This window comes from Centruroides sculpturatus, unplaced genomic scaffold (assembly GCF_000671375.1).
Source record: "Centruroides sculpturatus isolate CEXI.00-Female unplaced genomic scaffold, Cexi_2.0 scaffold1315, whole genome shotgun sequence".
Lineage (NCBI taxonomy): Eukaryota > Metazoa > Arthropoda > Arachnida > Scorpiones > Buthidae > Centruroides > Centruroides sculpturatus.
Genome location: NW_019385578.1, coordinates 198,868 through 210,980, shown reverse-complemented (window position 1 = coordinate 210,980; position 12,113 = coordinate 198,868). Strand labels below are relative to the sequence as shown.

Here is a 12,113-nt window from a genome sequence, read left to right as displayed (position 1 = left end):
ACATGAGCATAAAAATATGTACGATTTTCCGCAAAAGCGCAAAAAACCGCCTGTAAATCTTGCATGCCGCTTTATATAAACACTTCCTGGTTCCGATTCTATTTCTGAACGTCTCCTGTTCACGTCCAGTGAAAGGAACTATTTTCAACGTTTCTGGAACGTTTACGATCGTTCTATAATCGAACCAATATTCGAACAAATTCGAACAAAACATTCGAAATAAAAAGTCACTTTCAACTACTTTTAGCCTCATATCTCCCGCACCCTTATAGCTATCGAGACGCAACCCCCTGGTGCACGAATGGAGACTTGGAGCTACCACCACATACAAACACCATTCACGTGCGATGTGTAGTTTTGGTGGAAAAGTGAAATATAGGGACATACATGTCTATTTATATATATATATATAGATTACTATGGTTGTTGAAATACTGAATATAAATGGGATTTGCTTGCAAAACCTCTGTGGGCGAAGTCGCGAGTAACAACTTATAGCATATAAAGTTCTTGATTGCTTCTTGTTCTCTCGTTTGTGCTTTCTAATTAAGAAAAAGATTCTTCTTTTAGAAGATTAAAAAAGTGTTTCAAATTCTTCTTGTTTAAACTTTTTTTTGAAAGGAGCTGTAGTAATACAGAATCATTGGCGCAACTGAGAGGATAGTTGAAACACGTACAAAGGTTTAAAGAATATACAGGTTTTACATTGAAAAAGGGGTAAAAATATTTTCACTTATTTCGAGAACAAAATTTCACGGCGGAATGCTAAGCGTAAAAAGTGTTAAAAATATCGATCTGTGGATCGTGGCAAAAGAGGATTGTGGCACAATAGACGAAAGTCTGAAGGTATCGGAGTTAAAGAATCTTATTATAAAATGTAATGATTTTATTAAACTTTTCAGCATTTGAATAACTTACGTAGCTGTCACAATGTTTGAAATTTTATCTTCACATTTTTTTTTATTTTAAGCTTTTCTTTGAATATTCTGTTTGAATTTTAACTGTAGCATTCTTCGAAGCCGAACACGTACAATCAATGATAAACCATATAAATATAAATCTAGCAACACATATACATATAAGGCAGATCACATTGTACACAACCTCTTGATATATCCCTTCATCAAGGCCAACTCTGGGAGAAGGCGAGTAGGTCCAATATCACTACAACAGATTTTCACTGTATACAGGTTATTTACTATAAGCATTCTTTGATAAATGCGTTCGATAATTGTTTCGATGTTTCTGTGTATATTAAAACGCATTAATCAAATATTTGCAGTATTTTTCAATAATTTTTTGACTATTGAGTAACTAAATAAAAACATTTCTAATTTTAATAATATCACTATTATCAAACCAACATAAGAATTTTTTATTAGGCATTATTCTCTTAATATATGTAAGATAAAATAATAAGTAAAATTTGTGCTGTGTGGTTATCAGATAATAAGAAATTTCTCTTACAAGAAGTTTACCTTTCTCGAAATATTTCATATTGCGCGATAAAGAAATATGACCGTTCATTTGAATTTATGATTTTTAATCTAATTGAGTCAATATGTAATACCTGAAATTCCACTTCGGATGTAAATCCAATAACATGTTGAAACTTTATTATTATTAGTATTCCATAATTCAATACAAGTCCAATTTGGCTTCCTGCGCTATCTATAGCCACAAGTACACATTAAAAATTATTTATTTTATAAACTGTAAACATATAAATATATTCACTCACCTGCATTATTTGAAACACCTAAAACGATAACAGTGATAATTAGATTTATGAAACCAATTAAGTGACCGTATATGGAAAGCCATCGATTTAATGCCAAGTAAAGAAACCACGTTGAAGTGTGCTTATCCTGATACTTATTAAACATAGATTTAAATTTGCTTTCAGCATTAAATGCTCTAATTGTTGTTAATCCGTAAAGAGTTACACTCAGATGAGAAAATACTGGACTTCTCACTGTGAAAAAAGAAATCAATAAATTAAGCGAAGCTGTATTTAATATAATAATTATTATCTTATTTTTTTTTAAAATCAACAAAAACGTTTTTACTTGTATCTAGCAAAGTACTGATCGCATTTGCGTATAATTTAAAACGCAAGCAGAAATTCTCTCTGTTTATGCAAAGAGTAATTCAGAAAGATTTTATCTAAAATATGTCGAACCAAAAACCACAATAAGTTTTTAAATATTGTAATAATTTCTCGCAGAAAAGAATAGCAATATGTCCCTGTAGTTGATTTCAGTCACACTCTATTTCACAACGACTACACATGATGGTCAAAATGTTGACAAATTGCTGTTGGAAGCTCTCTTGGGGTAAAAAAGCTATCCACAATCGAAAGTACATTAAAACTGCTGAACTCTTTTGGTTTGAAGCTAACAAGATGCAACCTGTCAAACACAGCTTGATGTTACTGTACGAATTTCAATTTTGTGAATCATTATATGCGTCAAATATTTTTATTACAAAAATAGAGCAAAGAGCTGCATATTTTTTTGCTGAAAAATATTTAGGTCCAAGAAACACTAAAGTATTTCAGGGGTGATTTAGATTTGTGTGTGACATAATCTGGTAGGAGTTATTATTTTAAAAGCATTTATATTATTAATCAGTCTGAAAAATTGAAATGCTAAACATGGGTTAAAAACAAAATTTGGCAAGGTAATTTGTACACAACTGGCTTTAATGCTATTAACTTTTGATGAATAAAGTAAGAAGAACGTGAAAGATTTGTCATTTCTCGAGGGGTAAAGATTTAAGAGAAATTTTATTCATTATTAAAATAAAAATAAAAAAATTTTAAAGCTCTATTTCTACTTTTACAAGATTCTCATTACAAAGTATTAAACAAAACAGATACAATACAGTATACTGTATATATTATTGTAATATTAATTTATTATCATATGTATAAAATTGCAAACTTAATGTTTCCATTAACTTTATTTACATTATTATGTCTAAGTATGCATCGATGTAATGAATAATTTCAAAAACTACCTTTTATAGAAAACTTTTATTTGTGTTATGTTTCGATAATGGTGAGACTTCCAGTTTTAATAATAATGTTGAATCAAAAAAACATCAAAAATAAAACTAATGTATGAGAATTAAAAAGACACAATAAGAATATTCACTTTAAAATGTCCATTATCTGTGTATATAACGACTTTGAATAAATTTTAGAAGTAAAAATCAGTAGATTTTAATTCTAGTTCCATTAAAACTGTTAAGATTCTTAAACTGATATCTTATTCGATTGTTTTTGGAAGTCATGATGCTTTATTATATACTACTTTTTATTGTGGTAAAGTATTTTTTACGCGTTTTTTTTATTACTCTTTCAGGAAAAAGATTTTGTAAACAGTTATGTCTAGTAAATAAAGTCTTTTTTTATTGTTACATAATTAATTTTTTATGTAAACTTTTTGCACTCTCATAAAATAAAATATATTTAACACACAATTATAATATTAGTCACTCAAATAAATAGATCTAAAAATTTTCCAAAGAAAGAATTATGTCTGAAGTTTAAACAATACCTGTAACTACAATAACACCTAATTTAACGCTCCCTCGATTTGCTGATTCGATATGACGCCGTCTGTTCGAAGTCTAAAATAAGCTCCCAATTTACACTGATTCAAACTATCGCTGAATTTCATCCATTCGTATATATAACGATTATTTCCGAACACGAACCAATTATCAAAAGGTGGCAATTTGTTGTAGCGCTGTACTTTCCTCAAATTTATGTTTGTTTGGTGCAATTTTCGAAAAAAATATAATGTCTTGAATGTCATAGGCCAGCGACTCCCAAAGTATGCGCCGCGGCTTCCTCACAGGGGTGCCATTAAATAATATTATAAAATGATCATAATTTTACTTACACTTTTAATTCAATGTGATAAGATGTGACTTCTAGCAGACCTGGTGCAAATGCATGGTGCTGATGATGCTCTTTAATTAAAAAAAATATTGGCTATTTCGCAAATTTTAGTTCTTAGAATTTGCCACAGGGCGCCTTGAGAACATATGGATTTAGCAAAGGCGCCGATAATCAAAGAAGTTTGGGAACTTCTGCCACAGGCGATATCGAATTCGCTTGAGAAGAATTAACTGATAAATGCATGAACGAAATCTGTGAAAGGTTATGAATGAAGGTATTCAAAAATTCTCAATGAGAATAGTCTCTCTCTGTATCGTTAGGTTGATAAAATTATCATCCTAATCGATACAGCAGGACTAGAAAGTGTAGACAAGCAGGATAACAAAGATTTATTTAAGGTTTCAGGTAAGAGCCTTATCAACAATAGCCATTAAGAACTAGCACAACAAGAAATTTATGTAGAACTGGTGATTCTGAAAATGAAGAACCCGAAAAATTTCTCTACAGATTTTCTTAGTAAACGTTTGGTAACGATAACCGAACTCGTTAATCAAATTGTAGCGAATGATCTAGAATTTGAAAGGAGTGCAAAAACAAGACCAGGCGTTTGGGATGCAATCCCTTGTTACTGACATTTGCTTAAGGAAAGAAAAAAAAGCGACAAATGAAACTACACGACTTTATCACAAAAATGAAGAATTTGAGAAAAGTCAAGACGTTCATCACAAAATGTGAACTTTACGTTTCTGTAAAGTTAACATTTTTAAGAAATTATTTAACTTATGAAATTAAGCAATTGTTCATAGTGATTTTCAATCTAACTCGGCATCATAAAATAGTGTTTTTAATGACTCTCTTCATCTCTGTTTACAGAATATTGTCGCTATTACTCAGCACGCAACTAAGTTAAATACAAGACACTCTTCTGTATTCGAAATACTCTACTTACATTTTCCTTCCCGATGTTTTATGCTTTTTAACACTCGGCTGAAATTTGTCCACAAAGCGTAAAATATTGTTGAAAGGACAGCAATTAATACAAATAGATAAGGACAAACGATTGCTTGAACAACACACGTGCCAACAAGAATTGAGCCTCCCTAAAAATAAAAAAATATAAATTGCTAATAAATTGTTCGAGATCTGACAACATAAGTTTTATAAATAAAGTATAAAAAAATATTTTACAAGTACTTAAAAGAGTCATCTCTCAGTTCAAAAATGTATACTGGTGTGTCACAAGTCTGAAACAATTGATATTATGTATAACTGTTGTTTTTAGAGGTGACATGGCAATTAAAAACCGAAAAACAAATTTAATTATTATCGCGTTAAAAACCTGCTATCGCTGAAAAGTTGCAAAGTTTTTTGTTTAAATTTTTTGGGATGAAATATCAGTTTTTCGAGACATTTACTATTTTTTAACAATAAATATAGAAAAAGAGAGTTAGCTGCATCCAGATCAATGTGTGCCACTAGTTGTGATGTCTAGATGCAATGCGTTAAAATCTTTCAAAAGGTCTTACTGTTTTTCGGATTTCCGAATTAAAAATTATGATATAGGGGAAATCGGGGCAACTTCGGCATGCGGGGCAAGTTTGTCAAGCGCTTTTTTTCAAAAACAAATTAAAAGAAGACTTTGGTTATAGGTTAGGCAGTTGAGTTTTATTGGTGGCTTGTTGAGTGTAGTGTTTTTATTGTTCTCCAACAAGCGTAGTTGAATTATCAAGCAAATTTTCATTTTCGTTCAATTCCATATAATATTTTTTTTCCATTTATATTGAATTGGCAGGTTTTGTTATAATTCCATGATAACGAAAGTTACTTTTCCTGTTAGAAGGATGTAACTTCAACTTATTCACGTGGCCAGATCGTGGCTTGGCATTCTGTTCTCAGGGTTGTACTTAATGTTTCGAAATCATGACTAGCGGGGTAAGATCGGCAACATAAAGCCACATTAGAAGCAAAGGATAAAAATCAAACAGATGATAAATGAAAACATGTTTGCATTTGTTATTCATGTATATATGTCTTTGAACTTGCATTTCGTTGTAATAATATTAAATGGGTGTTGGATTTGTATTTCTTTGTTTTAATAGTGAATTCCAACTTATACATTGTTAATAACATAATTTTATATACGTGCCTATCTTGCCCCATTACTGTTGCCCCTATACCAGGGGCAACTTTAATAAAAATAATTAAAATAATTACAACTTTACAAAAAGAGAGAAGTTGCCGATCTTGCCCCTATACCCGGGGCAACTTCGTCAATTTCTCTCTTCTTGTAAAGTTGTAATTATTTTAATTATTTTTATTTCCAAACTGATTTTAACCAGTTCTATAGTAAGGTAACATTCCAATAGACAATATGCAAAGCTTTTTTTTTCAGTTTACAGCAGTATTTATTACACAAAATTTAAGTAAAGCTTAACATGCCGATCTTGCCCCGATCTCCCCTAATTTAAGTACTAAAATCTTTATTTTTACGTCTCTGATATATATAACAAAGGAAAGATATGGCAATCTGTGAAAAAACGACTGTTAACACGTTTAGATTTTTAGTTCAGGGAATATTAAAATGCCATGAAATGCAAAAAAATTCGGGACTTGTTTTTGTATGTATGGATGTGTGTGTATGACACTATTTTGTTCATTCTTTTTGAAACTTAATAACTCCTCTACTTTTTCTCAGAAATTTTTGAAATTTGCAAGGAGGTTTGTGTATTGAAGGGATGATGCTGCCAATGGCTAAAGTTTGAGGGAGATGGCAGATAAAGGAAGATCGCGTATCCTACATCCAGTAGGCTCGAAATTTAATGAACAGTTTACTCGTTATTACCATTTTAAACTTTATATAAATGTAATGCTTATTTAGAAAATTAAATATTGTGCTATCTTATAATTATAAAAAATATATAAAGTTTTAATACGACATATAATAACAGAAGGCAATAGATGCAAGTATAGATGTTGTTGGAAAAGTTAAGTTCTCGTTATTGTATTTTTAGTAATTTCCATACCACCTCTAAAAAAATAAACCGACAGTAACATATATCCTATGGTTGCAGATTTATGGTAGATTTTATATTATACTTCTTTTATTAAATACAGTATTTTAGTTAGTGTTTCATAAAAAGTAAAAACACAATAAAAATTGCCTTTACTTCAAAATATATTCCTAGAATCACACAAATCTATTTTAGAAAATAAATTATCATTATGAGTGCAACAAAGCATTTCTAACCACTAATAGAATATAAATTGTTTGAGTAAAAACACAATATTGCATTTACTTCAAAATATATTCCTAGAATCATACAAATCTATTTTAAAAAATAAATTATCATTATGAGTGCAACAAAGCATTTCTAACCACTAATAGAATATAAATTGTTTGAGTAAAAACACAATAAAAATTGCCTTTACTTCAAAATATATTCCTAGAATCACACAAATCTATTTTAGAAAATAAATTATCATCAAGAGTGCAACAAAGCATTTCTAACCACTAATAGAATGCATATTTTCTGTGTTTACAAAAGTGCAAGTTAGCGTAGCATTCAAACAATGTATAAATAAATAAAGTTGATTCAAAATGCAATACAGTATTTTTGTGTTTATTTTTACCATCAGCTGTACACAGAAGTTTCACTGAACTGAGATTGCACTGTTCATTTTATAATTAGAAAAAATGAGATCAAAACATTTTACGATAGTTCAATGTACAGGAATGTTCAGTTTTTAGTAACTTACCGAACTACTGTATCCTAATTTAATAATTGTAATTTTTTTATTGTCAAAAATGTATAAGTATTGTTTGTAAATGTTTAATATATAAGTATTTTTATTTTATAATGATAAAAATATCTTAATTTTGAAAATTCCGAAGGGCAAATAACGTTTATTTTTACTTTTTCTGACCTACAGACAATTCAGAAACTATATATCTATGTCATTCCAAAAAATTCCTGGGATTGGTTGCCTTTTGCGGATTCGCTCTTTAGTCCTGCAGAAGATGTACGTTGACACATTATAATCATTTTCCCCCCGGCTGTCAATCAAATATTCAAGTGAAAAATATACGATTAAACTATTTTCATAATAATGCCGCAGGTATTTAAGAGAGATCGTTCGACTTATCAAAGTTATATTATACGTTCTTTGACTACATAGTCCATGTAGCACCGATCAGGTGAGACAGTTGCTCTGTAGATGTTTTGTCTTTATACATAAGTGACAATTGTCACGGTCTTCAGTAGTACGTGTGCAGTGATAGCTGCAACAAGTTTTTATTACGAAACTATAGTGGAAGATAAAGTGCGAACGATCAGTCGAATTTGGCACGCAAATAAGGAAGACTTTACCAAATTTCATCAAAATGAATGAAAAAACAGGTTGACAAAAACAGTGAAACTTTCTACAACAATGGAAGTTCATATCCCTCAAACATTCGCAGTGTTTATAATAAAAGTAGCTTACAATGCATGTTTCATTTGTTGTATTTGACGTTTCTAAAACAAAACAGCGTGTCTGAAATTCACAAACATACCTGGCCATCACTTATCGTGTTCACTACTTTTTATAATTTTATTTTACATAAATTTTCATATACAGAATTGAAGAGCAAACGGCTATCCACTTAATTTTCCATTGCGATATATACACGAACATTAGACTTAGTTTAATGAGAGCGAATATTATAAAAGAATACATCTAGCCATGCATACCACAGAAACTGGTAAAATATACCATTACTTATTATCATTCATTTCCCACAGCAAATCTTTTGCGAATGCTTTCCACAATGGCAGACAACAAATAAGTTTCTTTGCTCGCATTTATTCTTCCAGTTGAATTAATTTATCAGCTATTTCTTTTGTGTTGTGTCTCTTGTTTTTTTTAGTGATCGGTTTCTGTTTTGTCTATTATACATTGTTTGTCATGTTGTCTATATTCTACTTATATGCAACAATATTAAAATTTTTTAAGTATTAAAAAAATTGTCGAATTTCGCGTAAGTCATTTGTCACTGCTTCTCTGGTTGTTCCTTCTTAGCATTGTTGTTTAGTATAAAGTTAAATTTAAGTTAGTATAACTAGTTTTAAGTTAGAATTAAGAGAGCTATAATTTAAATAACTTAAATTTTACCGTATTCATTTTTTCTCCATTTTGTTTCAATCAAATTATTGTGCTTCTTACAGAACTTGCTAGATTAGTATCTGTATTATTTTATTAATAGTTTGAAGCCTTTACTTCGGCTTTAAGCATTAACCTTTAGTCTGTGTAAGTTTTATGTAGCTGCATTACTTATTTACGATGTATGCTACAGTTCAACATTTTTTAGACACAATCTAGCACACCAACGATAATTGTAGTAGGAATCACCTTATGTACACAGCTCAGAGGGTTTCTTTCTTTTTTTTTCTATTTCCTTACCTTTTACGCCCTCTGCTCTCTTTCCTGCTTTTCTTACGCCGACTAAACACTATGTATACTGTCGGTGTGCTTCGTTAACATAAAGTATTCAAAATGAACTTACCCTTATCAAAATATAAGTAAAGAAAGGAATCAAATCATCCATGCTACCAACATCTTTGGAAAATCGATTTAAGATTTTTCCTGAAAAACATAAAAATAAAAAATATTAATTGAATTAAATAACTATGGAAAGCAATTTTAGATACAATTATCATTTATATCCCACAGTTTACGTCTACAAATAACGTTCTTAGGAATTCTTACAACTAAATTGTTGTACATGGTACATTTTTATACACACAATAATTTAAGGAATGGAAAATATGGTTTTCATTGTATGAATCTACTTGATTTTTCTAAATTATTAACTACATTTGCTTTTAATTATCGGTAAGCATTGTGCAATGTGACGTGTTCGTTATCCGAACAGTTCGGATTACGAACACCTCACAGAAGAAACATTTAAGTAGCGACGTAAAATAATGAATCCGATTGGTCGTCAGGCAACAACTCAAAATTTTTTGGAGCGCGGGAAACGTCGACATCGGCGCTCAATCCGGTATTTACTGCACGGATAGTATTTTTCCAAACATTAAAAGTTTCCCTTCTAATTCCAGCCTTAAATTTTCCTGACAGAAACAATTCTTTTATAGTATTTACGAGACCGTCGGGCGGGCACTCGTAAAGTTTTGCGTTGGTATTTATTTTCGAAAGGTGAGAGTATAATAGCAGAGGTAGAGAATGGGTCGATGTTTGATGTTGCTGGGCTTAAACAGGTTTACAGAAGGCCTCAGTTTAATCTTATCTAAGAAAGATACTGTACAATCAAGAACACTCAAGCAGCTAAAGAAGTAACTAAAATCACTTATAGACATAAAAAACATTGAAGAACTCAAAATGGAACCTTAAACTCATCTAACGACAGAAGAACTTCAATAACTCTTCAACGAAAAACACGAAGAATCTCGGCAAGATATGTTTTCTTCTGAAAAAGAGGATTAATGACGATATGTGCTATCAAACATATTTTCAAGAAATTAGAGTATGTCAGAACAACGGTCTTACAATAGCATCCACACCAGGTTGAGGTTAATATGCTTGCGGATCTCTACAATTATAATACTATTAAAACTAAAAATGTTTGTTATAGCGGTTAATTACTTCTGAAAAATCACGAAGAAGAAAAAAGCAATCGACATTAGACAAATTCTTTTACACCCACAAATGGAAAAAGACGTGACTAGTAAAAATTCAATATTGTGTATATATGTATTTTTATTATTACATATAAATAAACGAATGTATATATATTTCTTATTTTTTGGGTCTCCGGAACGAATTCAAGTAGAGAACACAGTCTTGGAACGTATTATGTTCGTTAACCGTTCACGCAGTGTATTTAACTGTTCATATTACAGTACACTAATTTTATGATTGTACTGTAATATACTGTATAAAACTTATAACGAATATCTGTGATACAATAAACGAGAGTGTGAACAGCATTCGTAGTTATGTAACACTATCGAAAAATTTCTTTCGGTATTTTATTAGAAACTCTTTAACTTAACAATAAATTAACTAAAACATTTTACGTACCAACGGGATTGTTATCCAAAAATGCGATCGGAGTTCGAATGATACAACGAAACATATTGTTGTGAAGCTTGAAAGAAGCAATTGTAAAAAATTTGTATAACAATAATCCTGAAGGTAACGAAGTAAGAAATACAGCACATATCAATCCTACGTAAACATACATGTCGAAATATTTACTATAGTAAAAATTATTGTTTTCAAATTCGTTAAAAATACTTCTATTAGATGTCATATTTTCGAGATTCTTATCGTTTTGGCTATAGATTTTAATATCTTGCAGCCTGAAAATATAAAATGAAAATTAAACTTTCTGGCATTTTTTTATATGTGTTTGATAGTAAAATACAACTAAACTAATTCGAACAATTAAATATAGGTAATACAGTATATATAAATAATGTTGAAATCTAGTAAATAATAAAATAATCAGTAGTCACAATACAACTGTATATATACATGGAATGATTTAAATGAAAATTCAAGCAAAGTTCTATAATTTATTTTGAAATTTATAGCTGTAATCGTCATCGATCGACTTTAATGCAGATGAAAACCATCTTGGAATCATTGAGAATCATTGCCCATACATTGATATATTCCTATCTGCTAAAAAAATTAGACGTTGGAATCTATTGCTACAAAGCTTGACATTGAGACAAGATATCACGTAAATCAAATAACTTTTTCTAATATACTGTTTCACCTGCCTTAATGATGCAGTACAGTAAAAACGAAATTGTTTCTTTGTCGCGCAATACATGGTCGATCAGCCTAAGGGAATGCCTTTCGGGAAATCGTTTTAAGGGAAACTGGCTCCTATTTAGGCGTTACAGATGTGAGAAAACTCCTGTCCAACCTGTCTGAGCGAGGCTCGAACCCACTACTGAACTTCCAGTGTTCAGGATACAAAGACAGCTTGACCACTGGTGGGCTCGTAAAAATGGAATTATGTCTGATATTTACTGCAAAAATGTTTTAAATATTTTTATTATTCGAAAATAATGCTTCAGTAAAGTACTGAAGTAAATGTTCTTTCTGCTGACATTATTTTCAAGTTTAAATTTAAAAATAAATTTATTTGTCTCGGATATATATATATTATAAAAAAATAATAAATATATAT

At 30.3% G+C, this 12,113-nt stretch overlaps 1 protein-coding gene across 1 annotated transcript in view; it reads right to left on the bottom strand.

The window, feature by feature from the left end:
• Positions 1-12,113, bottom strand: part of LOC111640295 (multidrug resistance-associated protein 4-like) — a 176,266-nt gene that overhangs the window by 18,237 nt on the left and 145,916 nt on the right. The window contains exons 11-15 of the mRNA XM_023386302.1: positions 10,991-11,271; positions 9,453-9,532; positions 4,860-5,010; positions 1,742-1,975; positions 1,571-1,671 (exon numbers count right to left, since the gene is read on the bottom strand). Coding sequence (XP_023242070.1) covers positions 1,571-1,671; positions 1,742-1,975; positions 4,860-5,010; positions 9,453-9,532; positions 10,991-11,271 — 847 coding nt within the window. The remainder of the gene's footprint in view (positions 1-1,570; positions 1,672-1,741; positions 1,976-4,859; positions 5,011-9,452; positions 9,533-10,990; positions 11,272-12,113) is intronic.